This window comes from Micropterus salmoides, unplaced genomic scaffold, assembly GCF_014851395.1.
Source record: "Micropterus salmoides isolate LMB-PRFRI ecotype aquatic unplaced genomic scaffold, ASM1485139v1 Ms_hic_scaffold_8, whole genome shotgun sequence".
In the NCBI taxonomy this organism is placed as follows: Eukaryota; Metazoa; Chordata; class Actinopteri; order Centrarchiformes; family Centrarchidae; genus Micropterus; species Micropterus salmoides.
The window spans coordinates 29,795,388-29,821,533 of record NW_024044570.1 but is presented as its reverse complement, the minus strand read 5'-3'; the positions used below and the strand labels follow the sequence as shown (position 1 = coordinate 29,821,533).

At 40.4% G+C, this 26,146-nt stretch overlaps 1 protein-coding gene across 1 annotated transcript; it reads left to right on the top strand.

The window, feature by feature from the left end:
• Positions 1-1,843: 1,843 nt before the first annotated feature.
• Positions 1,844-24,223, top strand: cbln1 (cerebellin 1 precursor). Its single transcript, XM_038705748.1, has 3 exons — positions 1,844-2,530; positions 3,843-3,962; positions 23,218-24,223. The coding sequence occupies exons 1-3, from the start codon at positions 2,273-2,275 to the stop codon at positions 23,413-23,415; spliced, it is 576 nt and encodes a 191-aa protein (XP_038561676.1). The 5' UTR covers positions 1,844-2,272; the 3' UTR covers positions 23,416-24,223.
• The last annotated feature ends 1,923 nt before the right edge of the window (positions 24,224-26,146 follow it).

Here is a 26,146-nt window from a genome sequence, read left to right as displayed (position 1 = left end):
ATCTTATTGAACTTATTCCATGTGTTTTTATTAGCCTACTTCTGTTAGGCAGGTTTTCTTAGCTTTGACCTTCAGAGTCACTCAACTCAAAACCATTAAAACTGAAGGTGTCCCTACATCTCAAAACTGTGTGCAAAGCAGTGCAATTGCTGACGGCTAGGGTTTTCTCGCACTTTCTGACTGATCTTAATGTTACTGTACTATTAATGGAGAGTACTACAGAGCCGTGACAACAGTTGTACAATGCAAAGTACAAGATTGATTTATTTGTCACAGTACAACAGGTTGTAGAGGGAAATTGCGTTGTGTAACTCTGCTACATAGCAGACAATATACATTAATATAGAAGCAATAGTAAAATTTGTGAACAGAAATAAACTATATTCAGTGGAGCAGGGCTGAGGATGAATTAGAATTTAAGAGTCTGATATCTTCGGGGAAAAAGCTGCTCTGCAGTCTGGTGGTGTGGCAGCAGACACTTCTATATCTCTTCCCAGAAGGCAGCAGGGTGAACAGGCTGTGGCTGGGTGGGTACTGTCCTTTAGTATCCTTTGGGCTTTGCGTGGGCACCTCACCTCACCTCACCGATATCACTGATGCTCTCAATGATCTTCTGAGCAGTTTTAATCACCCACTACAGAGCCCGCCAGTCCTGTCTATTGTGGCTCTGCATGGAGCTGACTTCAGTCTGAGAAAAAAACTCAAGTTATATCACTTGAGTAAACTCAGTTCAATACTACTTTGATACTAATATGATAAAATGATAGAAAATTTTCACTTGAAAGCCATTAATTACAGGTATGGCGTTTAAGTGTTAAAGCTAAAAGAAAAATTGCGATATGGGAAGTGTTGGAAACAACAGTTTTGGAACTCCACCCAAAGGACTAAAAGTCAGGAAATCTCACCCTCTGCTGCATCAAATGTGGAATACTGGAATAGTCTTTAAAAACACCTGTCAGGTTTGTGCGTCCCTGCTGCTTTGGTTCCCGGTGGTGCTCATTTGGCACACTTTCTGCATTGCTGCACCTTCCCGTGGTATCTTTCAAGGCGGCCATGAAACCAAAGATGCCCACATCTTTGGGTATTACTTTAATCATTATGCCTAGACCATGCTTGTTTGCGCTCATTTGCAGCTTTAATTAAATCCCTCTGCAAACGTTTAGATTTCACAGAGATTCAGGACGTATTTACGCATTCTGGAGAGGTTTCATCTCTCCACCTAATATGACTTCTTGCTGGTTGCAGAGAAATTTAACAACTCAGTCTTCTGCTTCGGCGATGATGATGGTGATGATGATAATGTTGACTAGCGGAACACATCATAAGTGTGAAATGTGCTCACATAGCTCCTCCTTCATGAGGACTGCTGCTGAGTTCTGTGGTTCACCTGTAAGCTGCTGAGAAGACGTTGGGTAGGTGAGTGAGGGAGAAAAAGGAAAGAGAGATAAAGAGAGACGGAGATGAGTGTGTAAGATGCAGGAATTTTTTTGTGAGAAAAAGAATACAGTGTATGTGGAAAATTAGGATAGATAGCTAGATAAGGAAGGAGAGAGAGAGAGACGAGAGAGAAAGAGAAAGTGGTGGGGCGGGGCGGGGAGGGGGCTGTCGGCACGCAGTGATTGGAAAATATCGAAGACGCGCACGCGCTAATCCGATGATAGGTCTCCGTTACCGGGGGAGGGAGGGGTCTGTAAAAAAAGAGAGAAAAAGAAAGTAGGACCAGGGCGGGAGCATCTTGCGCTCGCCCACCGCGTCCCTTCCTCCCGAGCCTTTTGTGTTTGAAACTCTCATATCTCACATATCAATAATTCAAACGCGCGCGAGAGAGAGCAGACGGAGCTTTCCCCCCCCCTCCCCCCCGCGCGCTATGAGTTCTGCTGCCTCGTCACTCGTCAGGGCCCCTCCGCACCGAGCGCGACTCCCGCTTATTGTGTTCCCAAGTGACAGAGAAGCTGCTGAGAAGTGAGAAAAGAGGAAAAGAACAGGTGAAAACTGGCGACTCGACCGGAGAGACGGGGTAATAAATACATTTCGAAAAAAAGGAGAGAAGCCTAAAAAGAAACCCTTTTTCGGAGACTCCGCGAGGGAGAATTGTTTGCTGTAGGCTAATTAAATCCAAGAAAACGGAGTGGCATCTAGTTGTAAAACAAGCCTTCTTAAGGTTCATCGGGGGAACACCGGGAAACTCTCCCTGCCTTACTTTTTTAAAGGGGAATAGACCCACGGTTTAAGGTGTGAAGACGACCGGAGAAGTTCGTCGTTCTGGTCCGGTATGTTGGCGTTTTGCCTGCTGAGTGCCGTGTGGCTCGCGGCGAGCCCAGCCCGCGCTCAGAACGAGACGGAACCAATCGTCCTGGAGGGGAAGTGCCTAGTGGTGTGCGACTCCAACCCGACCGCGGACCCCACAGGCACGGCGCTCGGGATCTCGGTGCGCTCGGGCAGCGCCAAGGTAGCGTTCTCCGCAGTCCGGAACACTAACCATGAGCCATCTGAGATGAGCAACCGGACTATGGTCATCTACTTCGACCGGGTAGGAAAAAAAAAACTATTTCATTCTATTCTATTGTAAAATAACAATAGGCTAATAACAGAATTTCAAAGAAACAAAATACGTTTATAATTGTTTTAGTCAGTCTTGTTAGTTTTATGTCTGTTTAATTTCAAACAAATAGCACCTGATGACAGAAGAATGGAAATCAGCGCAGATGAAGTTGCAAATGCGTGTGCGGGTGTTTCGCGTGTGGCGTGCGTATTGCCTGGTGCTGCAGTTGTCAAATAGCCTGTGGCGGGAAGACAACTTGAGTTATCAGTGGATGGGATAGTTAAATGTCACAAATTCTACAGAAACACCAGAAACAAAAAATTAGGTTGTTTCTTTCTGCGCTACCTCCAAAAGACTGTCATTTGCTCTTTTTTAGGCTACATCTTAAAAACACAACAAAAACAAAACAAACAAGCACTGAATAGGCTATGTGCAACACAGGTTGATGCAGTCTATGAGCATGTTATGTGAAAATAAAATGTTGACAAAACCTGGAATCCACATTAAATTTGGGTACAGCACATAGGCTACGGTGACTGGACGACTGGTAATGGTCTCCTGGCCAGCAGAGAGCAGCTGCATTTGAGATAACTAAAAGTTGAGCGGAAATGGATCTGTCTCGGTAACGATTCTTTTTACATTTCCAAAGTGGCTTGGGAAGTATAGCCTGGTAGGAAAGCCTTTTGAATTTTTCAACTTTTTTTGAGCTGACAATATGGGATATGGGAACTGACATCTCACCAAATAATTTAGTAACGGCAGGTCGCAAGGGCGAGGTCCTACCCGCCTGCCGTTAAAGGTTAATTATCCCTCAAACTGCCGTTCAATTACACGCCACAGTTCGCCTCCATCCATAAAACCAGACATTTGGCTGCAGAAATGCATAATTGAAAAATTTCATTTGAAAGATTGATTAAGTTCCCTTTCATTCCCCATAAAGTTTGGAAGTTCTGACAGGGGGAAAAACCTAGATAAAAGCAGAGTTATACCTCTACATCACTGAATCTGAATGTGTGGTCCGGGGCCAGGGGGGGGGGGGGGGGCTTTAAAGTCCTCTATCAAAAATAATTCAGGTATCAATTTCAATAGACCATCCTAGCACTTATTCCCGAAAAAAAGGCTACAATAATGGCACGTGGGCTAAATAAGTTTTATTCTCTCCTAGAAAGTTAGACAAACCAATACAAAATAAACACAATTCCGTAGAACATTTACATTTTTATGCACCCATGTGATCTGGCAGTGACCGGATTAAGCATTTTTATCAATTACATTTTCTTTCTTTCTTTCTTTCTTTCAGGTTCTAGTTAACGTTGGGAAGAACTTTGACGAGGAGAGAAGTAATTTCATCGCGCCGCGCAAAGGGATTTACAGTTTTAACTTCCACGTAGTGAAGGTCTACAACCGCCAAACTATACAGGTAGCTCCTTTTCGTGTGTTTGTCTTTTATGTGTAGGCTATGTGTGTGCTGGTGTGTCTGCGCGCGCGGGCCACGCCACGCGCCCCCACGCTGTTCCTCTCATAAAAGTTGAATATCACCCACACTGGAAGTCATTTTGTAGATGTTTGAGATGTCTTTCCCGGGAGACAACGACGGAGGCGGGCGTTAACAGATGAAAGCTACACGCCCGCCACCCGCCGGCCCAATCATAATTAATCAATACATGCACAGAGGACCGAGCCAAATTAAGCGCGTGTAGCCGGCAGGAGGACGGGTTGCTGTGGTGAGCGCAAGGAGGGGCACGCGGGCTCCAGCAGCTTTACTTTCAGCACCATGGACAGCGTCCACGTCTGTCTCTCTTTTCATGAAAAGAGGCAGCAGGCCCACTAAGATTTTTGATTATTTAGAAGATTAAAACATTAAGTACATTTTGAACAGAGCAAACAGAGACAGGCGTTTTAATTTCCTCTCTCTTACACAAAGATATACACACATGCGGGTTTTATGCAGAAATAACATGTTTTCTACTTTATTCTACTTTTCTATTTATTTCACACACACACACACACACACTGCCTGCAGTATGCCACATCACAACTCTCCTTTCATCCTACTAACAACTCGTTTTCACTATGTCTTAGATGCAGTCTCCGTATTCTTTTGATGTGTCAAGTGATAGGAAGCACTTGAGCAGACTTAAACCCATTTCCAGCATTTACCCTGCACGTGACGTTTTACAAGCCACACAGCCTTAATTACAATGTATCTCTTGCAAATTAAACTGTTGTGTAATTATGCTGTTGGCTCCCTGGAGCGTTGGCATTATGTTTTGCTACTTATACTTTATTATTGGAGTCTTGAATTAATTAGCATGGCAGCAATAACAACAACAAGGAGGGTGGGCGATATGTGAGGGGGAAAAGCTACATCAAGCTCGTCATATTCCCACTCATCTTTGTGTGACTGAACACAAACAGGCCGTGGAAGGCAAACACTTGACTCGTGGCACTAAGGTAATTAAGTCTGTCACACCATGCAGAACACATTGATGATAATGCCTGTCACATCACCATTAGGACTGTTATTTGTGCTGTGTTCTCAATATGAAACTACATTATTGCTATGAGATATTGTCTGCAGCTTAACAACGAAAGAGCTAACTGAAAAGGAAAACAGAGAAACTGTCATTTTGATAATTGCCAGACCGACTGACTTGTGCAATCAGAATTACTTACTCAAGTCATATTTAGTTTAAATCCTCTAAAGCCCATAACATTTTAAAATACAGTAATTACATTTTTTCAAACTGATTTAGGCCATTTAGGTTTGAATGCAGTTAGAAAAAGCTGTGTTCTGTCACGTTTCTGACATGAAACAGGTGTAGGTTGTCCTCTCTTCTCCAAGCATCCAGCTTGTGCGCTGCTCACCTTCAACCTCTTCTACTCATCCTCCCATCCATCCAGCACATCTGCTGTGTTGAAAACTCCCACTGTTTGATTGCCTTAGAGGCAGATACTGTGGTGCATGCAAGAGATGAGAGACAGCAGGGAAAGGAGAGTGGTAGGGATGAAGGGGATGGGAAAGAGAGGAAAGGGTGACCGTAAATGTAAAACAGTGAGAGGGACAAGGAAAAGAAACGAGGGGAGGAGGAGCAGAGGGGAAGGGGAAGGAAGTGAGAAGGAGAAAAAGGACAGGGAAGAGAAAACTGAGAATGGAAAGAGTTTAAGGTAACTGGAGAACTGGAAATGTGGGAGAATTGGAGGGAGGGACAGGAGTAATTAAGGAAAAGAGGAGAAACAAGGGACATGGATGAATAGGAGGGACGAGAGAGTTCAGGCAGGCGAAGATAGAAATACTGTAGGAAGAAAGCGGGACATCATGAGTAACTATTGATCAGTGGATGCTGGGTAGATGAACAAAGGGATGGGTAAACAGTTTGTTCCATCTCTCATCAGTCCTTTCCTCTGCAGGGATCTGTCTATCTGCGAGGGGTGAGAGAAGTGATGTGGGTTTCAAAAAGCTGCTGCATATCTCTCTAGGCTTTCTGCCTAGCAATTAAATAATACAAGTATTGCAAATCAAATACAGTATATTCTCTGATCTAAAGTGAACTCCAGCACACTACCAAAAATGCCATCAATCAGCCTTGCCTATACCTCCACTAAGGGATGGCTTACTTACTATTATTTTTAAATCACTTAAAATGAATATCTCACAGACTTCCTTTTATTACAGGGATTCATTTCAGGAACAGCTATTTTCATTTCCTACATGTGCCACTGCATTTGAAATTAAATTGAAACAAATGAATCCCAACTCCCTTAGTGAACATGTTGTTCCTGCAGCTTGGAACAGAGAGCTTGCAGATCAGAAAGACAAACAGATGAGGTGCTGGTAGGATATCAACAATGTGAGGGGCTCTCTGGATGGGTGGGCTTACAAATCACCATAATAAAGACAATAATACCTATACTGTAAATAGTATGAGATATTAGACAGGGTTTAATGTGACTTCTGTTAGAGTACTGTGCGGTAACTTAAACAAAATCAAAACACAAGCCAGCATTTTATTATTACTAATCTGCGTGTGAGATAATGTTGATATTGTTTTTAAAAAATGGGCTCCCACAGAGAACTGGATCTAAATTTCAGAAAACATAATTGAAAACAACTCTTTTGGCCAGGAGTTATAAAGCATGGAGTAGAATATTATAGAAAAAAGAAATGTTCTTGTTGTTTTGAAGTTTAAATTAGCGGTATTTTGAGCACCTAACCATTTAGAAATAACACTCATGAAGGCTCAGGTCACAGCAGCTCTATAGGGGTGAAAGCTACACAAGGAGCACATCTAAAATGCCTCATGCTGTGTGTGTGCCGTTCTGCTGCTATAATTTTCTCATTGAGAGAAGAAAACCTGGAGACACTGCTTTAAGCTGTTGATAGCATCTTGCTCTGATAATAAGATATTTTGCCTTTTACGTACAGCTCTTTGCAAGGGCATAGAATTAGGTATGGTCACCACCACTATCCTATCCTACTAAACTGTCTTTGCAATAATTTAAATATAACCACTGTTGTCTGTCAGTGTCTAGTTAATGTATTTGGTACACAATCAGTCAGTCAGACACAAATTAGTAAGGGAATAAACCAAAATGCGGAATTGTAGTCTGTCAACTACATTAAGTCATAATCGAATAGGTTGTTTTGAGTCATATGTGCATGTGTTAGTATTTCCTGCAGTCTCCAGTTATTTAAGTTTGGACTGCAGTGTGGTGTCTTTCCTTTGAACGGTTAGTCTGTGTCGCTGCAGTCTCTGCGTCCCCCTCACTTAGAGACACCTTTGTTTTGTTTGGGACTGTCTCAGTGCTCCGGGATGCTTCAGTTCCCACCGAAGGAGCTGCAAGCTGCAATTTATCAGAGGTGATGAAGTTAATATTTGTGAGGATTTGTGCTGAGATTCATGCCTGATCAGAAGTGTTTTCCGTTAGTTTCAGTCTTCCACCTCTGTTGAAGAGCAGCACACTTGACTCATCCTCAGACGGTCTGAAGGGGATACTACCATATCAGCAGAGCAATAACGTAGGCCAGTGCACACCAGAGTAGGCCGTAGGTAGTGCAGGTAGATTTAAAACAAATATTAGGACTTTATTCTCTTTAAATTGTGACTTAATTCTTGTAATACAGCTTTTTTTTTCTCAAAATATTAGGACTTCCTTCTCAAAATGTCAGAGGAGACAGATAGGTGGGATAGATTTTGAATGTGCAGAAAGTTTTAACACGAGCAGAAAACTTAATGAAACACAGAAGCTATTATACTTAGATAACTTAGATGGGTGCCACAGGCACATTTATTTCCTCAAACAAAAGACCCAAAAGGAGGGAAGACCTAATCATACCTGCATACTGTATGTCTTGACTCAGCAGGGATGATATTAAATGGGAAAGTTGATCTACAGGAGATATTTTTCAATTTTAATTTTGTTAATTTTATTTTTAATTGTCAGCTGCCACCTACATTTTGTGTGTCGTCATAAATGAAAACATTTCCACCATAAATTGGTAGAGAAAAGGCAGAAATTGGTACAGAAAGATTCCCCAGAATGCAGGAAATCAAGTGTTTAACGATTAAAATGTTCTGGGAGAAGACCTCCAGACCACACTTACTGTGGCCTACACCCTTGGTTGTTTTGGTTAGAAGAACTTATTTGATATTTTGACTCAGAGTTTCTGCATCTGTCTGCAACAAACCCGAATCCTTTCAGTTCTTTCAGTGCCAGCCCATGTTTGTACTTTGGTTTTCATATCACACATTATTATTCCCTAACTTGGGTCACTGGGGTCATCCTATGTTATAATGAGATATTTCCCTCCTGAGATATAGCAAACATGCTCCGTTTTCTAATGCCTTGATGTTCATTAAGAGCAGCGAATGCTGTCACAGTGAACTGTAGTGCATACTATAGCTAGAAAATAGTTACTAATACCAAAATTGTCCACTTTCTGCATCACAGGTTCCTATTTAAGTAATTATTATGCAGTTCATTTTATAAGGCATATATACCAGTTGTAAAAAGGGTGAAATACATCAACATTTTAACATACAAATGAAGCAGAACTTACAGTAGACTTAGCAACATGTGGGTGGTGGGATATTTTCAACAGGTCAAAATTAGAATGTTTTGCTGGTCAACATTAATCATTCTCAGGGCAGAATTATATGTACAAAAATATTTCTAAATGGAGCACAGATAATTGTTTTCATTAGATATATTATTCACAGCATACAAAAAACAGAAAGAACTAAGTGACTAGCTAAGTGCGTGGCAATTTTACAACATAATTATGTATTAAATGTCACATATAACGAATGTTGTGTGAATGCTGATCTCTGATTAAAATGGTTATAGTGCTGTCACAGAGTGCTGATGCCATATACGTACCACTTCATTAAAGTGTTAGTGAATGCTGTTTTTAAAAGACTTTTTAAAGATTGATAAGTGTATAGGACCACTGAGATGAAACTTAGCAAAAGCCACATCCCTTCTAGACATCCTTAAATATTATCAAACAGTTTTTTAAATATGGTCTGATTCCTTTGCAGCTTTCCACTACAGCCAAAACACTGGCTAAGCACAAATATGGCCAGCCTTTATGTAGGGAATACACACATGTATTATTTATTTCCACATAGGCTGTCTACAGCGAATAATGGGAATCACGTGGCGTGACCTTGTACCTCATGTTCAAATTCTTGCAAGGACAAACTGCAAGAGCACAGAGGCCACAGTCACTGAACATCAACTGCACTGGCTTGGGCACGTTATCAGAATGCCTCAACAACAACTGCCATGTCAAGTCCTGTATGGACAGTTTCATCTGGGTCACTGGTCTCCAGGTGGTCAGAAGAAGCGGTAAAAGACCAGCTCAAAACATCACTAAAGAAATGTTGTATTAACTCCTTAAGACTGGAGCAAGCTGCCATCCACCGTTCCAGCTGGTGGTAGCTCTGCAACAAAGGTATAAAAGAACTGGAAATGGAGAGAAATGTGAGAAAACAACAGAAAAGACAAAGGAGGCACACTGCTATGCCTGCCCCCACTAACACAGACTTTATATGCCCAACGTGTAATAAAACTTGTGGATCAAGAATTGGACTCTATAGTCATCAAAGAAAACACAGGTAACAAGGAGGGATGTCATCATCAGGACCATGTAGACTACCAGCGACACACATTTATACACATGCATAATTGCACAAAAAAACCATCTATATTTTTGTTATCCGATCAAATAGAAGATCTCAGAGTGACTGTGCCTTCAATTGCTCATTTTGATCGTATAGTGAGTTGATAACACAAGTGGCTAATTAGGCTCAATAGCACTGCCAAATTTATACACTTTAATACATATACACCAACCCCAACCACACATCTGCCCCTGCTGACGCTTCCACCCCTCTCACAGCAGTGGGTGTCTATTAGTCTTTAAGCATTATCTCTGGCCACCTCATTAATACACCTATAGTGCTGAAGACCTACAGCACCTCACAAATAGTGCCAAGTGTGAATATAAGAAATACTAGGATGTGTCACTACCCTCCCAGTGTATGAGCTGTGTGTTTGGGCAAAGTGAGTGGCCAGCAGTACATTTATGTGTTGTACATGAGGAAGTGTGAACAGAATGCAGCATTAATTGTGCTATGACACAGACAAAATAAAAATATACTAGTCCTGCATGACTGGCTCATACAGTGGTCATCTTGTGGAGATGCAGGGAAATGAGAGGCAAGTCAAAGTCACATAAATCACACATTATCTGTTCCTATGTTCTCTTGCCTTTGAAATGGTGAAAGGAGAAAGCAGGAGGGAAAGACAGAATAATGGAGTTGGTTTGTCTGAAACTGGCCAGAGAGACAGTATATTCAGGGAGCTGTCAGGCCTCACACACAGACACCATATTTTAGCTGCTTGTTGGTGAGCCTGTTTCAGTGGTGGGTATATACACGTGTACTGTACTGAGGTAGAGAGATTTTAGCAGGGAGGATAGCAGTGTCAGTGTATCAGTCCAACACTTTGAACCAGACTGAAATATCTTAACAACTACTGCACTGATTGAATTTTGTACAGACATGGTCATGGTTTCCAGTCATCCTGTGAAATATCACATTAAGATTTAGGTCCTTTTTGGGCCTTGTTAACAAAAGATGGCCATGGCGACTGGCCATGGCGGCGACTGGCCATGGCGGCGACTGGCCATGGCGACTGGCCATGGCAGCGACTGGCCATGGCGACGCATGTGACAAGATACTTTAAGTATAAAAACCCATTTCCTCATGTTACACTCAAAAGCAGCTCCAGATGTACATCAACATGTTTATCACAATATTCCAAAAAGGTCAAATATAAAAACTCACCTTTGAGCTCATATTGGTTCTTTTATCTAATGGGACATTTTAATGAATGTAGTTGGGGTGAGTTGTGGTGGTGACCTAGTGCTGAGTCAACTTCTGACAATCATGCATTGTCAGAAAGATCTGCTACGAAACTCTTTTGTTATATTAAGTCAGTGTCTTAAGCAGAGGTCGACGCAAAGATAAAGAGAAATACCAAATATATTGTGTGAACTATGTTTCTCACATGGTGTTGTGATTGAATGTAATTTACAGATACATTAATGTGAAAATTAACTAGTGGCGAAGTGTGTTGTTGCATTTGTGTTGTATGGTTGATTAATAACTGAGATGATGTTTTTACAGGTTGTGTCATTGTCTGCACACACACACACACACACGCACACACACACACACACACACACACACACACAGGCACACGCACAAGCACACAGTCTGAAAGCCAGATGTTTGGTTTCGTTTTTTATCCAATTAACCGGTGCTCAGTCTCCTTCTGTGTGGAGGAATATTATAGAATTTAGCGCTGGTTTTTGCTTGTGTGTGAAAGAGAGGTGTGAGGGAAAGTATTCTCTGCGTTTGTTGCCAACTGCTCTTAAGGCCTAATGCAATGTTTAACTTAATCACACAGACTTTTTGTAATGAAAGTAAAAACATGCTTTCAGAAAGCCTAAGAATGCATTAACAGGCACATGCCTTAAAGGATGTGCATTAAATGCATAAAGTATTAAGAAGTCTTTGAGTTGGCGAGCCACACAAATCATCCCTGTCCATCTCTCTGTGTAGCTGGGGAATGTAACAGCTTGAAAGACAGGCTGCTGCATCACTTCCAGTCTATAGCAGGGTTGGTAAGACAGAGCGTGTCCGAACATCTGCATTGCTGGAGACATTTTTAAGCACCAAGCACTTTGGTGGCCGAACTTTAATGGGGCACAAATGCCCGCAAGGATTACGTTGCAGCCTTATTCGCTCAATACTGGACCCGTTTCAAAAAATGTTGTCCAAGTAGTCACATAGACAAAAACAAGGGGAAAAAAGATCCATGTTGAAAAATTCCGAAGTTAAACCTTTAACCTAGTTGTAAGTTGTGCTGAACAAGTATTTATTAGTTCAGTCTTTGTGGTACCTGAACCTCTTGCTTGGACAACAGTAATACTCAGTTCCGAGAACAACATGTTATGTTGACTTAATACGGTATTTAGGTGGCTTCTGGTGCCTGTCTTTGCAAAGTTGGTGAAAGGTGATAAAACCTTGTGAACAGCTGATGGTAAAATTATGTCTTAACTATATTTCCACCAGTAGAGATAAACAGGGTATTAGGTGTTCCACATCCTGTCAGTAGTCAGTAGTGTACCTAAGAAAACACAGTGTGGATTTCAGGGGCCAGGGACCATGGGCTTTAGTTGTTCAGCCGCCCAAGTGCAGTAATGACTGTCAAAGTACCGGGCATTTCAACGATGGCGATGTTTGTAAAGATAGTTTGGCCTCAGCCCAGAATTGTCAAACCTGATCACAGAACAGTGCATGCATATATCTTAGTCAGCTGTTGTTAAGTCAAACAGAATGTGAGCAGTATACTATATAACTGCGCTCAACTTAGCATTTGTGTATATGGTCAGAGTTGTTGGTTCTGATAATGCAGCTGGATGGAGCTCGTCATAGATTACACAATGCATGGTGTATTTACGTTTTACTCAAGACACAGTTATGAGCAGATTAATACAACTGCCAGTGTTAAGCTCCATAAAAGTACCCCAATAATGTTGAAGACAGCAGCATACTGTAGATGACTGAACAAACAACATTTCCATTTTTAAGCTGATAAATATTAATACTGGAAAAACCTCTACACATTTCCAGTCACCAACACCTGGCTCAAATGCTAAATTTGAGACCACCTATGCAATTTAAAGGCACACTCTGTCAGTTAGAACACCTGAAGTGCAGTGTTTGAGTGTGTGTGTGTCTACAAAGTGAAACTTGCATGGCAGGCTGTGCCAAGGGCGCAGAGGACAGAGAGCAGTTGGTGATTTCCAGCTGCAGCTGAACATGAAGTTTTGTCTGCGCATTGTAAAGCAGTGACAAACAAAGACAATATTTTTCTCTGCATTATTTTACAATTTTATAAATTGATTTGACATATTTATTCCATTATTTCTATTCATTTTATTCTCAGATGCAAAAGGGTAAAATGAAACACTGTGGGTTTTTTTTAACTCATGATCAGAGGTCAGGACCTGCTTTCTTGATGCATCAAATAATTAAATTCTCGAGGTCTGTCTGTGGATTCGATGTAAACGCTGTTAAAATCGTAGGACCATCTGGTCTCGTTGAGGTTCTCAGCTAACTTATGTTAATTTTTTATCTTTTGGTGTGGTTTGACATTTGGCAACTGATTCAGAGTGGCATGTTTTGCCTTTCACTAAAAAGAAATATGATGGGTGAAGACTCTGCCCACTGGTTTCCTCAGATTAATGATGTTGTTCCCTGAAGCAATATTGATGAAGACTGGTGAAGGGTTGTTGACATTTATCAGTTTTTTTTGTCCCCTGGTCTTTACTGTAAATAGTTTGGTAAAGTCTTGACCTTTGCTCTGGTTGCCTCCATCTATTTGTATGATTTCTGCTAGTTTTTTTTAATGATTATTCACAGACAGCTTCCCTTTACTTGCTCCAAAATGACGTTTATAACAACACATCTCCTGCACATAACACCTAATGCTGTGTTTACACAGGAACAAAGCAAATATTATTTCTAACGTTGTACTACCAATGCAATCTTTTCATAGAACAGAGAACAATTAAAGTAGATGAAATGCAGTTCATTATTATCATTACATTTAATGTGTAAAAATCCATCCATTAGCCTCCTAGCCTCTCTATATGAGAGAACACTTTGTCTACACAGGTTATGAGATCAAAAATAACTTACTGATTACTAGTGCAAGTGAGGAAAAGAGACCACGAGAACTGCAAATTCACACTGGATTCAGTTGCTACAAAAAACTAAATGAAATTCCAATGCAGTGACTGTCATGTCATTATAGTAATATATGAGAAAACACTTTGAATGAGGTGAATATAGATTTTTTACTTTAAATTAACCATCATCTTTTCAAACAGGATTTTTTCACAGCCGATATTTTCCACATTTGCAGCAAAAGTACACAACGCATCACCTTTTTGCTTCACTTCTATTATTAAAATGAGTTTGAAATAGGCCTAAACAAGGCTGAACAAGTAATGGAAATATATTATCGAAATAGCAGTAAGGAGGTGCAATATTTGTTAAAGGCAAAAAGTGTGCCAAATACCATTTTAAATTAAATATTGACATGTTACAGAGATGTCCTGGTCTACACATCATATTCTACAGACTTAAGAAAATATCTTTGTTTGGTAATACAGATCCTTGCCAAAAAATGCACCAAGATCACTTATATGTTTTTCAAAGAAAATGAGAATAACTATGTATAAATGATCCTTCCCTCCAATATCACCATTAATTTGTCAATTGCAATATCAGTCAAAAATAATTGCAAGTAGATATTTTTTCAAAATCATTCAGCTCTTGGCCTAAACAATTAGACACCATGACCATAGTGTTACGTGCTCCCTTTTGAAAGTTCTTGTGTGAAGCCGCCCTCACCACAGTGTCTGCATTGATCAGGTAGAGTGGAAAGTGAATGATTTATTTTATGCCTGATGTCCAGTGTTCAATCAACTCTAAAAATCCATTCATAATTTTCTTAGATTTCCTATTGAAGTAAAAATGAACACTATCATTTGTCACACAGGTACAGAGGCTGCTAGTATACTAGAAGAATGAGGAAACACTGACTGTCTTGTGTTTGCAGGTGTGCACTCTGCAATGGGATCGTAGTATAGTGCTGGCAGGGTAAAAAAAAAATCTCTTGTATAACCAGTGCCATATAAAACACTTCTCTGAAATGATGTTAGCTGGGGGAACAAGAAGTTTCACTGTATAATAAATAATATCAGATCCAGAGTGGAGCTTCCATTTATATACACATTTCATCCCAAATAGAAAAACTGCTTGTAAAATATGGTTACAAAACACATCCATAGCCTACTGAGACTTGCAGGGCTGTAGTCTTGTTTCTGGATTATATTTCTAGAAAGCACCTATTGTAGGTTTCCACAATATGTGCTCCATAGCTGCATCAACAGATGCAGAAATTCAAAAATCAAAAAGCTTGTAGAAACCACTGGATAGACACAAAGAGTTGACCTAAATAAAGTCTCCTGGCCAGCACAGATGTTCCAGATTCTAATAATGAGAGAGCCTGTGCAGGAGGAAAAGCTGTTTCCCAAACTGCAAAGCAGGTTAGAAACTGAGTTTTCACCTCAACACTGATTGTGGGTGTTGTGATTTTAGCCAGTATCAACTTATTTTCACAACATTTATTAAGAAGTAGCACCACTACAATCCCCTGTGCATAGTATTGCTTTATTGATTACTATTTGGTAGCAGTTCTGTCACTCCTACAACATTGTTCTCAGCTCTGTTTCTCAGCGTTGTTCATTTGTAGCAGTGATCTGATGTAATGATACTGTTGATACTAACTCAACATTTGTCTCTCCACAACAATGTTTCACGATTATTACAATTATTATGCATTAATTAATTTCACAGCTCTAGTAATGACTTAAGTTGATTTTTAATAATTAATTACATTAACAATTATATTTCTATAATATTTACGTATTAATTATATAACAGGAATATTAACTTTATTTATCCCCCAGTGTTATTGAGGAGGGGAATAAACTGAACTGAATTGTCATCAACTCTCACCTATGTAAGTTTTAGTGAAAATGATGAAAGAAATTGAGTGCAGTGTTCTGAAATCTGAAATGCGGGTAATTAGTATAGTCCTGGAAGTCTGTTAGTGTTTTACACCTGGCAACATTTTTCTCAACACAGACAAGAGGAGGCAACAGGGTGTAAAGTTAAATGTTCAGTGACTGAAGGTCTTGAGAGGGCTACGTTCTGTCTTCCATAAAGGCCCTTTAGAAAAGATGTGATTTTCACTGCGTGGAAGCTTCTGCTCAGCGCCAAAGTTCAACTACTTTGAATTTGACTGTTTATGCTGCGCTGAAAGCTCGACTCTCACCGCTTTCGGCATCGATTGTAAGTGACGCGTTTATATTTAATTCCCTACCAACTTGCCACATTATTTAACTCAAGTCATTATGTATTACCATTACTTGGATGTGTAAAGCTGGGTGGTGGTCCCGCAGGTGCTGCATCAAGTTTGATGTAGTTATTCGCTCCTTTAGCAGGAACCTTTTAACAGCGAGTTTTGAACAGGTGATCCGTCACCTCTTAAATAACGCCCTGGTCAGTCCTGGTGTAGGCTCGCCGAAATTCTCCCACACTGCCGAGTTCAGCCATTTCTTTAGTGGAAATAAAGCTTCACAGTTTGGTCTCTCTGCCGTAGTTTAGCCAGTAAACAGTTGTAGCCTCCTTGTCTCTGATAAGCACGGCACTTTGCACCGCACGTGTAACTTTGTTTTCGTTTTGTGCAAGTTGCAACAGTTTCGTTCCCTGCAACAGAAACACTCGGTGTAGCAGAGCCTTTATGATTAATTAACTGTGACATTTTAAAGTGCTCTTAATAGTGAAATTTGTTAATTGCTGCATCCCTAGCTACAATGCTAGTCAGGTAAGATTCTAGAAATATAGAATGTGTACAAACATAGTGAGTTTGTACTATTTTATACTTTGACATTGGTGTAGGACTGTATAGATCCAATCTATGTATCCTATCTTTCATAGTCCGATGGATCTTGCTTTCCCCAGGAACACTTGTTTTCCTGTTAGAGGTTTGCTTTTGTACTGTGCCCATCTCCTGAATGAGCCTAGAGTAACTGTGCTGCAAACTTTAGAAAACCTCCACTATAGGAAACTTGGCCATTTTAAAGACAGAGGGTGTGACAGGCCCCAGACAGATGCACCATTATGTATGTATCCATCACCACATCTATCTACGTCAGTCTGTAAAGAGAGAAATGGGAGAGGGAAAAATACATAGAGAGAGGGGGGGGGGTGACAAGAAAGAGGCCCAATGAAAAAACAAGTAGGGAAAGCAAATGAATAGATCAAAAGAAAAAAGAAAAGGGAAAGAAAGGAAATAAGAGGCAAAGAAGAAAAAGAAAAGAACATGAGCAGAAAGAGAGACAGACAAAAAGGAAAAAAAAACTAAGTATCATTGTCACGTCAAGACAGTTGACTGGACAAGAATTGATGATGCAATAACAGGATATCATCATGTCGTTGGCATTAAGTGCTGCACTGAGTCAGACAACTTCTATTTACATATCGAGAGCTAGATTTTCTTTCTCGCTTCTTCTCCCTCCCCTCAAACCTTCTTCTGACATTTCATCCATTTTTTCTGTATCCTATTTCTGCCTTCCCATTCGCTCTCTCTCTTTCTCTCTGTTACTCTCTCTCTCTCCCTCTCTCAGCCAGTTAATTGGTGCTTATGAATTAATGAATGCAGATCGATCGAGGCCTGACACAATGCGCAGCCCTATTGTCATGCTTTTATATTTATGGTTGGTTGTAAGAGTGTAGTTACAATGTGTGTGTGTGTGTGTGTGTGTGTGTGTGTGTGTGTGTGTGATTGGGGGAAGGGGTGGCAGGTGGTGGCAGGCACAACCAATAGCTGTTATTTATTCTTTACAGATGTGTGTGTGTGTGTGTGTGTGTGTGTGTGTGTGTTTGGGGTGACCACAGTCTCTTCCTTCCAAAGACAATGTCACAGCTTTATTAGAGCTGTACATCACTGGCACACACCAGTGTATGTGTGTGTGTTTGTGTGTGTGTGTGTATGTGTGAGACAGAAGACAGAAACGGAGATATGAGTCCTAATTTTACATTTTGCCATCAAACATGGCTAATAATGTAATTTGTCTGGGAATTTTCTATATTGCTTATGTTGCGTTTTGATCTAAAGAATGACTTGCAAACTGCTCTGCTTTTGTGGAAAAATGACTACATTTGGTGCAAAATTAAAGAACTGCTTTACCCTCTCCAAATATAACAAGGCAGCTTTAGTGGGATGTTGCAGTAAATAATCTTTTGTCTTTTACATAATACATAAAGTCCTGACTTGCTTTGCACATGCCAAAAGCCAAAAAGCACATGGTTACTGCAGCTCTCTGTTACCAGTCCCTTAAAGGACCAGTATGTACGATTTAGGTTATACATGTTTTCATTAGTGTATAATCACCTGGGAATATGAATTGTTGTGTTTTCGTTACCTTTCCCATTTAAGATCTACAGAGGGTCCTCTTCCACAGAGTCTGCCATGTTGCACCATCATGTCTGTACAGTAGTCCAGAACGAACAAAAGAAAGAGTCTGTGTTTGGAGGGGGGAAAAATATGTGAGCTTGGGGAAGGGGGGAAGCTTTGTAAGTGTGAGTTCTACATGAGTGACTTGACTGAATGGCTGGGCAGGTGAGAAGGTGGCTTTTGTCTGCATGATTTGTGTGTGTGCTTGTTCGTATCTGGGGGTAACAGAGTGATGTAGTGATGCTGCCTTTTCTTTGTCTGCCGTCTCTGTTTGGAAGCATTACATGCACACTGGACAGGAACCCTGTCACCCCTTCCAATCCCCCCCCACCCCCACCCCCGTCCCTGTCTCCCTCTTCTGTCTGCCTTTCTCTGCCTCATGTTTAATCCCACCTCCTCTCTCTTTTCTTTGACTCTCCATATTTATCTGTCACTGTTTCCTCTATACTAGTGTTCTTTTTGTTTCCCCTGTCTCTTCTATCTTTTCACTTTCAGTTTTATTCATATTGTCATCTGGAGGTTAATGAGGATAACTTGGTTGCACCTCTCCACAAGCTTTTTAGTGTCCGTCATCTGGATTGTAAGAATGTTGGGCTCATCTCGACATTTTGGGTGGGGGAGGAAGCTCTTGATATTTTTAGACTGGCCTCCTTTAAGTCTTTCTTCTTGATTTGTTGCAAGAAAGAGGTGAATCTCAAATAACAAGTTTTTCTGCACATTTATGTACGAATCAAAGTTTTACTTAATAGTTACTGTAACCATTATAATTTAGCAGTCGCGACGCATCGCTAAAGATTTTAAAGAAATTAGACTGAGAATTGTTTTTAAAAGGTATTTTTCAGAAAACACATGACAAACCCAGCCTCCATCTCTATCCCACTTTGCAACTTGCTTTTTTAAAAAACCTTCATAAAAGGGGCGTGTCAGTTGTTTTTATTGCTTACTTGTTTCCTTCATTTGCCTCTAGAGTCTGCTTATCTGTGGCAATGTCAGTTATTGATGACGGCTGCATAGCAGTATGAAATCCGAATCTCATGTTTCTACATTTGAGTCGAAGTGATTTGTGCTCATCCCCTCCACTGATTGAAGATTCTCATAAACAGTGTAATATTTGTAATCAATCAAGCTAGATCCTAATGAAGTTGTTTTTACTATAAGAAGCCTTCAATTATTATTGCAGTTACATTGAAACTGGTCATCTGGTGGTATTGCTGGTCTTCGAGGTATCATTAACGCCTGAATTGTCCAGGGAAATATTGGTTATCTGTAGAAACGCCAGTATTGAGCATCCCTGCAATATAATGGAACAGGTGATAAACCAATATAATATACCATATTCCTTCAGTCTCGTCCCTTATATGCACCATAAAGCTGCTACAAGTACAGTTTGAAACTTGCTGACTTTGGTGACCTCTCCTCGTCCATGAGTGTGTTTCATGTCACTGTTTTAAAGACTAATCTCGACTGCAGAGAGGACAAATATGGATCAGAAAATGGAGTAAGAAACTGTCAGACAAAAAAGTTTAAAACATGTACAAGGAGGGGAGTTATTTTCCCCACAGTACGAGATGTGTTCAGCAGGAGCCAAGTTCAGATCAGACAGTCAAAACAATGTTCTCTTAAACTTCATGCTGTACATAAATATTTAGTTATATAATAATATATGAAACACAGCATAACCTCTTTTATTCAATTTGTTGCAGCCTCAACAAACTAAAATTTCAACATTGTGAAATTAAAATTTTGGCATGACCTGTGCTGTGTTTCTATCCTGATAATTTATAAAAATAGTATAAGTATGGTCTGAGTGTTTTCATCAAATTCACAGGCTGGCTGTTCAGAGCAACACACACACACACACACACACACACACACACACACACACACCACACCACACACACCACACACACACACACACACACACACACACACACACACACACACACACACGGTCTGACTCGCAATGTTCAGTTTGCTATTAAGAGGAGTGCCTGGCCAAGAGGGCTCTTGACTCTGACAGGCTCTCCATCTCCTGCACACACACACACACACACACACACACACACACACACACACACACACACACACACACACACCCTCTCTTTCTCCTGACCATCAGATAGAATGAGGTGGATAAGAGTATAATTATGGGATGTTTATGACTGCGTTCCATCAGTTAGCAACGGTTTAACAATTATTCACTTCCTGCATGTACAGAAATATTTTTTACGTATTTAGAGCTCAGATATGAATTTCCGTCTGATGACGAACCTTGAAAACCCTGCATGCTGTGTATAAATCAGGTAAATAAACAAATTCATTGCTTACATACACTGGCCAGTCACTGTTTAAAATCACTTAAAGTCATTTAAAAAATGGTAAGAACACACCACTGCACTAAGTTATCTGAGTAATGTTTAAGGTGGATGTTGGTGAGGGACAGGGTTTGAAATGGATGAGGAGTCTGAGGTTATTTGCTGTGCCATCACTGAAATTAAAATATGGCATACATGTCCCACAAGCAGTAGAAGGATTAGAGGTGGTGGACACAATATTATAAACTTCTAAAGTCTAATGCAATCCATCCATCCATGCAAGCAATCCAATACAATGAGACTGTCCTCCCAGGAGCAACAACAGCATCAGACGTTTCAGCAAGTGCACCAAAAAGGCATATGTTTAAATCACGGGCCTAGTAATTATGATGGGAGCAAAGGAGGAAGTCAGGTGATGTTGTTACAGTATAGAGCAAAAAAGTCAGGAGGTCAGTGTGGAGGGATTAGTCAGCAAAATCATCAGAGTTTAACACAGGAGACCTGAATGGAAATGGGAAACAAACTGGGATGACCATGATTGTTCTCTAACCTTAACCAAGTGTTTCTTATTGTAACCATGACAACGAAAGGGGCCTAACCATAATAAAGTACTTATTTTAACCCAAACCACAATCTTTCCCTGAACATAACCAAGTTCTTTTTACACAGCGTTGTCACTTCATAACACTGATTTATTTTTGAACAGTGATTTGTAACCGTTTGCAAAGGCACCGACAAATTATGTCGTCCTGACAGGGTCGTCAGATCTGAAATCTGTTGGGTGTGGCCAACCAATGTATTTTATCGTTTCATTTGGAGGACTTATAATTCATTTCTGGCATCTAGGACATTTTAGCTGCCTTACTGTGTTCTTATTCACGCATATTTGTCAGATCAGTGATACCTCATAAAGAGTTTGTGCTTTCACTCTTTAACCATCTTACACCTCTGATCACTTTAGAATAGCAGCCTCAACTTTCAAAGCAATAGGAAATAACTGATTCACAAACAATTTGCATATTTTCCCTTTGTCATTTTGTAGTCATAGCCTTGTAGTGTACATCCACCTCCAGAAATGCAGTAGAACACAAACCCTGTGCTGTTTCTGTTTCCTCATCAAGATACAGTGAGTTTGATCACAGGACGGTTGCAATCATACAGGTTTTGTAAAGTATGATCCTGCATAAACAGACAAAAGTCATTTCAGTTTGTTTTAGTACTGCATCGGTGCCAGTGGGAGCATAAAACCATTTCTTAGTGAAGCATACGGGGGAAACAAATCCAGGGAGCGCTTGTGTTTCTGCTGTTGCTCAAAAGAGAAGTGATGAAAGCCGCTGTCTGGTGTGTATGTTGGCTGGCCTGGGAAGGGAGGCGACGCGTCACTGACAGCTTCTTCTCTTTGTAAGAAGAAGATGTTATTCCCTCTTGAAGCATTTGTTGAGTCAGACACAGTATGGGTCTGTTGTGTGTTTGTGTCTGTGAATGTCTCTCTAAGTGATTGTTAAGTGTTCTCCAAGTTGTAATTGAAAAATAGGGGAAGTACACACAATGTATCTTTTGGTAACTTGCTGACTGCACAGCACAAATCTGCGTCTTGCAAATAAACTATGCTGTCGTATTATCATAACCACATGCATTTCTGCATAGAATTTTGAAATCTTGCAGCTTAAGGAGGAAAAATATGACGCTCTGAATTAGGCTTGGCTGGCGTGAAGGTAATACCAGGGTATTTAGTAATGCAGAAGGTATGACTGTTAATACCGTCACAACTACTGATGCTGCAATTTCTGCTAAACTGATACTGATACGTTGAGGTGATGTATTGATGGTGTGCGAACTGAAGTGAAACTGCCTGACATCATCTTCACGGGGCCAACGCAGTAACCCCTTTCACTTTTCAAGCAGTTGGGAAACAACACACACACTCACAAACCCACACACGGGAGCTTGACTTTGGTCTTGAGAAGCTGCTGTCTTTATTTACTGACACTGACTGTAACCTACACAGTAATTTACTACTCCTTCACTAATACTGCTCACCTTTTCCTCTGCTCCACTGCATTCACTGTCAATCTCTGCTGTTCGCTCTCTCTCGCTCAGCCACACACTCACTATGCACACTAAAAGGAGGTACTTGAAGGCAACAGCGAGTAGTGGGGGTAACGTTACAGGACTAGTAAAAAAGAAACATGCCTGTGCACCTGTTTGGGAGCATTTTTGGACGATCTCCGTTCAGATCAGTGATGTGTCAGTATGCAACCTCATTATTCAATATTCATTATTCTATGGGCCATAAGTATTTAATCCCAGCATGACTTGTTTAAGTAGCCTAATAGTATTTTTTTGTAGGATAGACAATATCACACACGCTACAGTGACTTCTATCACCAGCAGCTCAGCTTTAATGTTTTCTTAACACAAATACCATAATATACCTTGTACTCCAGTGAAACGTCAGGAAGGTATGATATAAAATAGATAAATATAAAACAGATACTGCTCAAGCCTAGCCTGAATCCACAGGAAAGCATCATCATGACACTGAGTAAATTAGTTGTGTCGTACCAAACCAAACCTTAATTTCCTTACTTGTGTGGGAAGTGTGTGTGTGTGTGTGTGTTTGTCTGTCAGTTATCCTTTTTTCCCCCTTTTCATTCTGTAAACTATCTGTCCTCTTTTGCCTTTTCCCAGGTGAGCCTGATGCACAACGGCTGGCCGGTGATTTCGGCTTTTGCCGGCGACCAGGATGTGACGCGCGAGGCGGCCAGTAATGGTGTTCTGATACAGATGGAGAAGGGAGACCGGGCCTACCTCAAACTGGAGAGAGGAAACCTAATGGGAGGATGGAAATACTCCACCTTCTCCGGCTTCCTGGTGTTCCCCATGTAGAGGAAGAGCGGGAGGAAGAGGAGGAGAAGGAGGAGGAGGAGCAGGAGGTGGAAACAAAGGAGGAGAAGCTGCTGGAAGATGGAAAGTATGATGATGACGGGGAAAAGGCAGATGGAGGAAGAGGGGCATGGGAAAGAGAAAAAAGGACGTGGATAAGATGGTCGGAGAGGAGGAAAGAAGAAGAGGGAACGTGACAACAGACTCTGTTTGGGATGCTGCAGAGGGAGGAGGGAGAGGAAGGATGAGAGATGTTAGAAAGATGTAAGAGCATGACACAGAATGATTATATGAGGGTACAACAAGAGAAGAATTGTGAAGCCAGTACATGAAAATGTATGGCCAGCTTCTTCACTTCCCCTTCTCTTTTCATCCATCCTCTCATCCATCCGTTCCTCCCTCTGTTTTCTCTGTGGCTTGACTGCAGCTTTGGACAGCCAAAACTTTTTTTATTCTCTGCTGAAAGACGCAATTGATCATTTATATGTTCCAGAGTGTTCTAAAGTCCGAGTGTACCCCCCCCCCCCCCCATTAAATCATTAATTCATTAATTCATTAATTCATTTATCTCTTTCAAAATAAGCTTTGAAGAATGTTTCTTGAACAGTTGCTCCCCACTCCTATTTACAATGGCCATATTTGTATCTTTTTTTCATGATTGACATAAATTGCACTGATTTTGGATCAGCGTCTGCCCCAAAGTCAAACTAGAATTTTTATAGGGGAAACACTAAACTGATCACAAAATCAGGTGCTCAAGACACATTTTCATCCCCTGTAAAGCCGTGGTTTATAGTTATCATAGTAATTACTGGCTTAAAAAAAAACTTGGTTCTATTTCTCCCTTTCTCTCCTATCAATTTCTCTAAATCATTGCGTACAGCTCTGCTGTCTCCCCCTGCATGCCTGCCGCAGTCAGTACTGTCCTATTCTTTGTATTTTTTGTCAGATGACTTGATTTCTCACAACAACTAGCTAACGCTAAAGACATATTCACCAGCTGTGAGCATCAAACATGACTGCTAATCTAAGACAGTCAATCTTGGTGTCCAGCTGTGATTGACAGTGACCAAGCTGGACACTCACAAATGGAAAGCTTACCCAACAGCTGACACAAAAATAAACAAAATGAATAAAAATAAATAAAATCAAATGACATGTGAAATAAAAACAAAATGTTGTCTAAAATGTCTCCTTATAATTAGGTTTTCTAATAATAGTTTGTAACTTATGTTGTCCACACTGGTCAAGGTTAGGAAAAGATCATGGTCTTGGTTAAATCTGCAATAACAGATTTTTTTTGGCCAAGTGGTGGCCATTGAAACAAGTTGTACAACAACTTTGACATATTTACACCTTTAAAGTTACATGTTTTTTACCATCCAGAAGGTCACCTGATGAATGTCCAATATTCATTCCTTTTAGCTCTGTATTCAGATCACATTGTCACATTGTTTTTGGGTTGTTTTCACATTGTCATTTTCATTTTGTTGTTATAAAAATATTGATTATAGGTGCTTTAAATATTAGAAAGTCAAAAGCAACTTGAAGGATGAGACACAAGGTGCTTATTTGATGAACATTTAACTTAGATAATGAACTTTCCCTCACCTTAACCAGACCAAACCAAAACCTTTATGGTCCGTAGTCTCTGGGTGTGGTGTTAAAGTGCTGTGCTTTGTAGGCACACAATCCACCCCTGGCTCCACGACTTGTTTGCAGTACATAAATACAGCGTTTCCACATACCCGGCCAATAATTATATGCTTGGAGAAGATGTGATTGGGAAAACAATCAGTATTAGTTGCTATCTGGCTTGATTTAAAATGAACTAGCTAGCTTTCAAAAAGTAAAATGAAAAAGGCAATTTTATATACTGAAAATGTGAAGTATGAAGGAATTTCAGATGCACAGTTAAATCAAAATGTAATAAAAAAACATATCCCATCTCCAGTCAACTCAATTCTTAACTTCACTTCTTGTGACTATATCTAATGAACCTGACATCCACACTGATACCAGTCACACATCACACAGAAAGTAATACTATACTTTACTCTTGTTTTCACCCACACAAACATTCGAATCGACATCGATCCTTTCCTTCCATCCTTTGCTCGCACCTTCATCTCCCCTCCCTCCATTACTGCTGCTGTTTTTCAGATTTGTACCCCTCCTCTTCTATCTTCAGCTATGCTGTTTATCCCACAAGCAAAGATTTCACTCTCTTCCTTTTTTGTATATTTCTGTTATCCCCTCACTCACCTCTCTCTCTTCCTTCCCTCAGCGGTCCATCTCCCTCTCCTTCCTCATGTCTGTACTTTATCTGCTGCTGTACTCGTTTGCCTCCCAGCACGGATCTTTCCTTGCTTTTCTTCAATGTTGGACTTTGGACACTGAAACCAACTTACAACCACGAACTCTATAATATATAAATTTACACAGTATATATACAAATGGATATATAATATATCGAAATCTAAGCCACCATTTCTATTCTACTGGTATTATGATGATAATAATGATAATACTAATACTGAAAACTGAATCTGGTTGATGACTATAATATCTGTATTTCCGTACTTCAGTGTTATATAAAAGAAAAAAATATTCTAAAGAAATTTACTCGTGATTGTGTGTGGAAATCTGAGGCTGCCGTTCTGCTCTTCTGATTAAAAACATGCTTCTTGTTTCTGTTTTGGGTCAAACCAAGTTGTGGCTAAAAAGCTGAGGC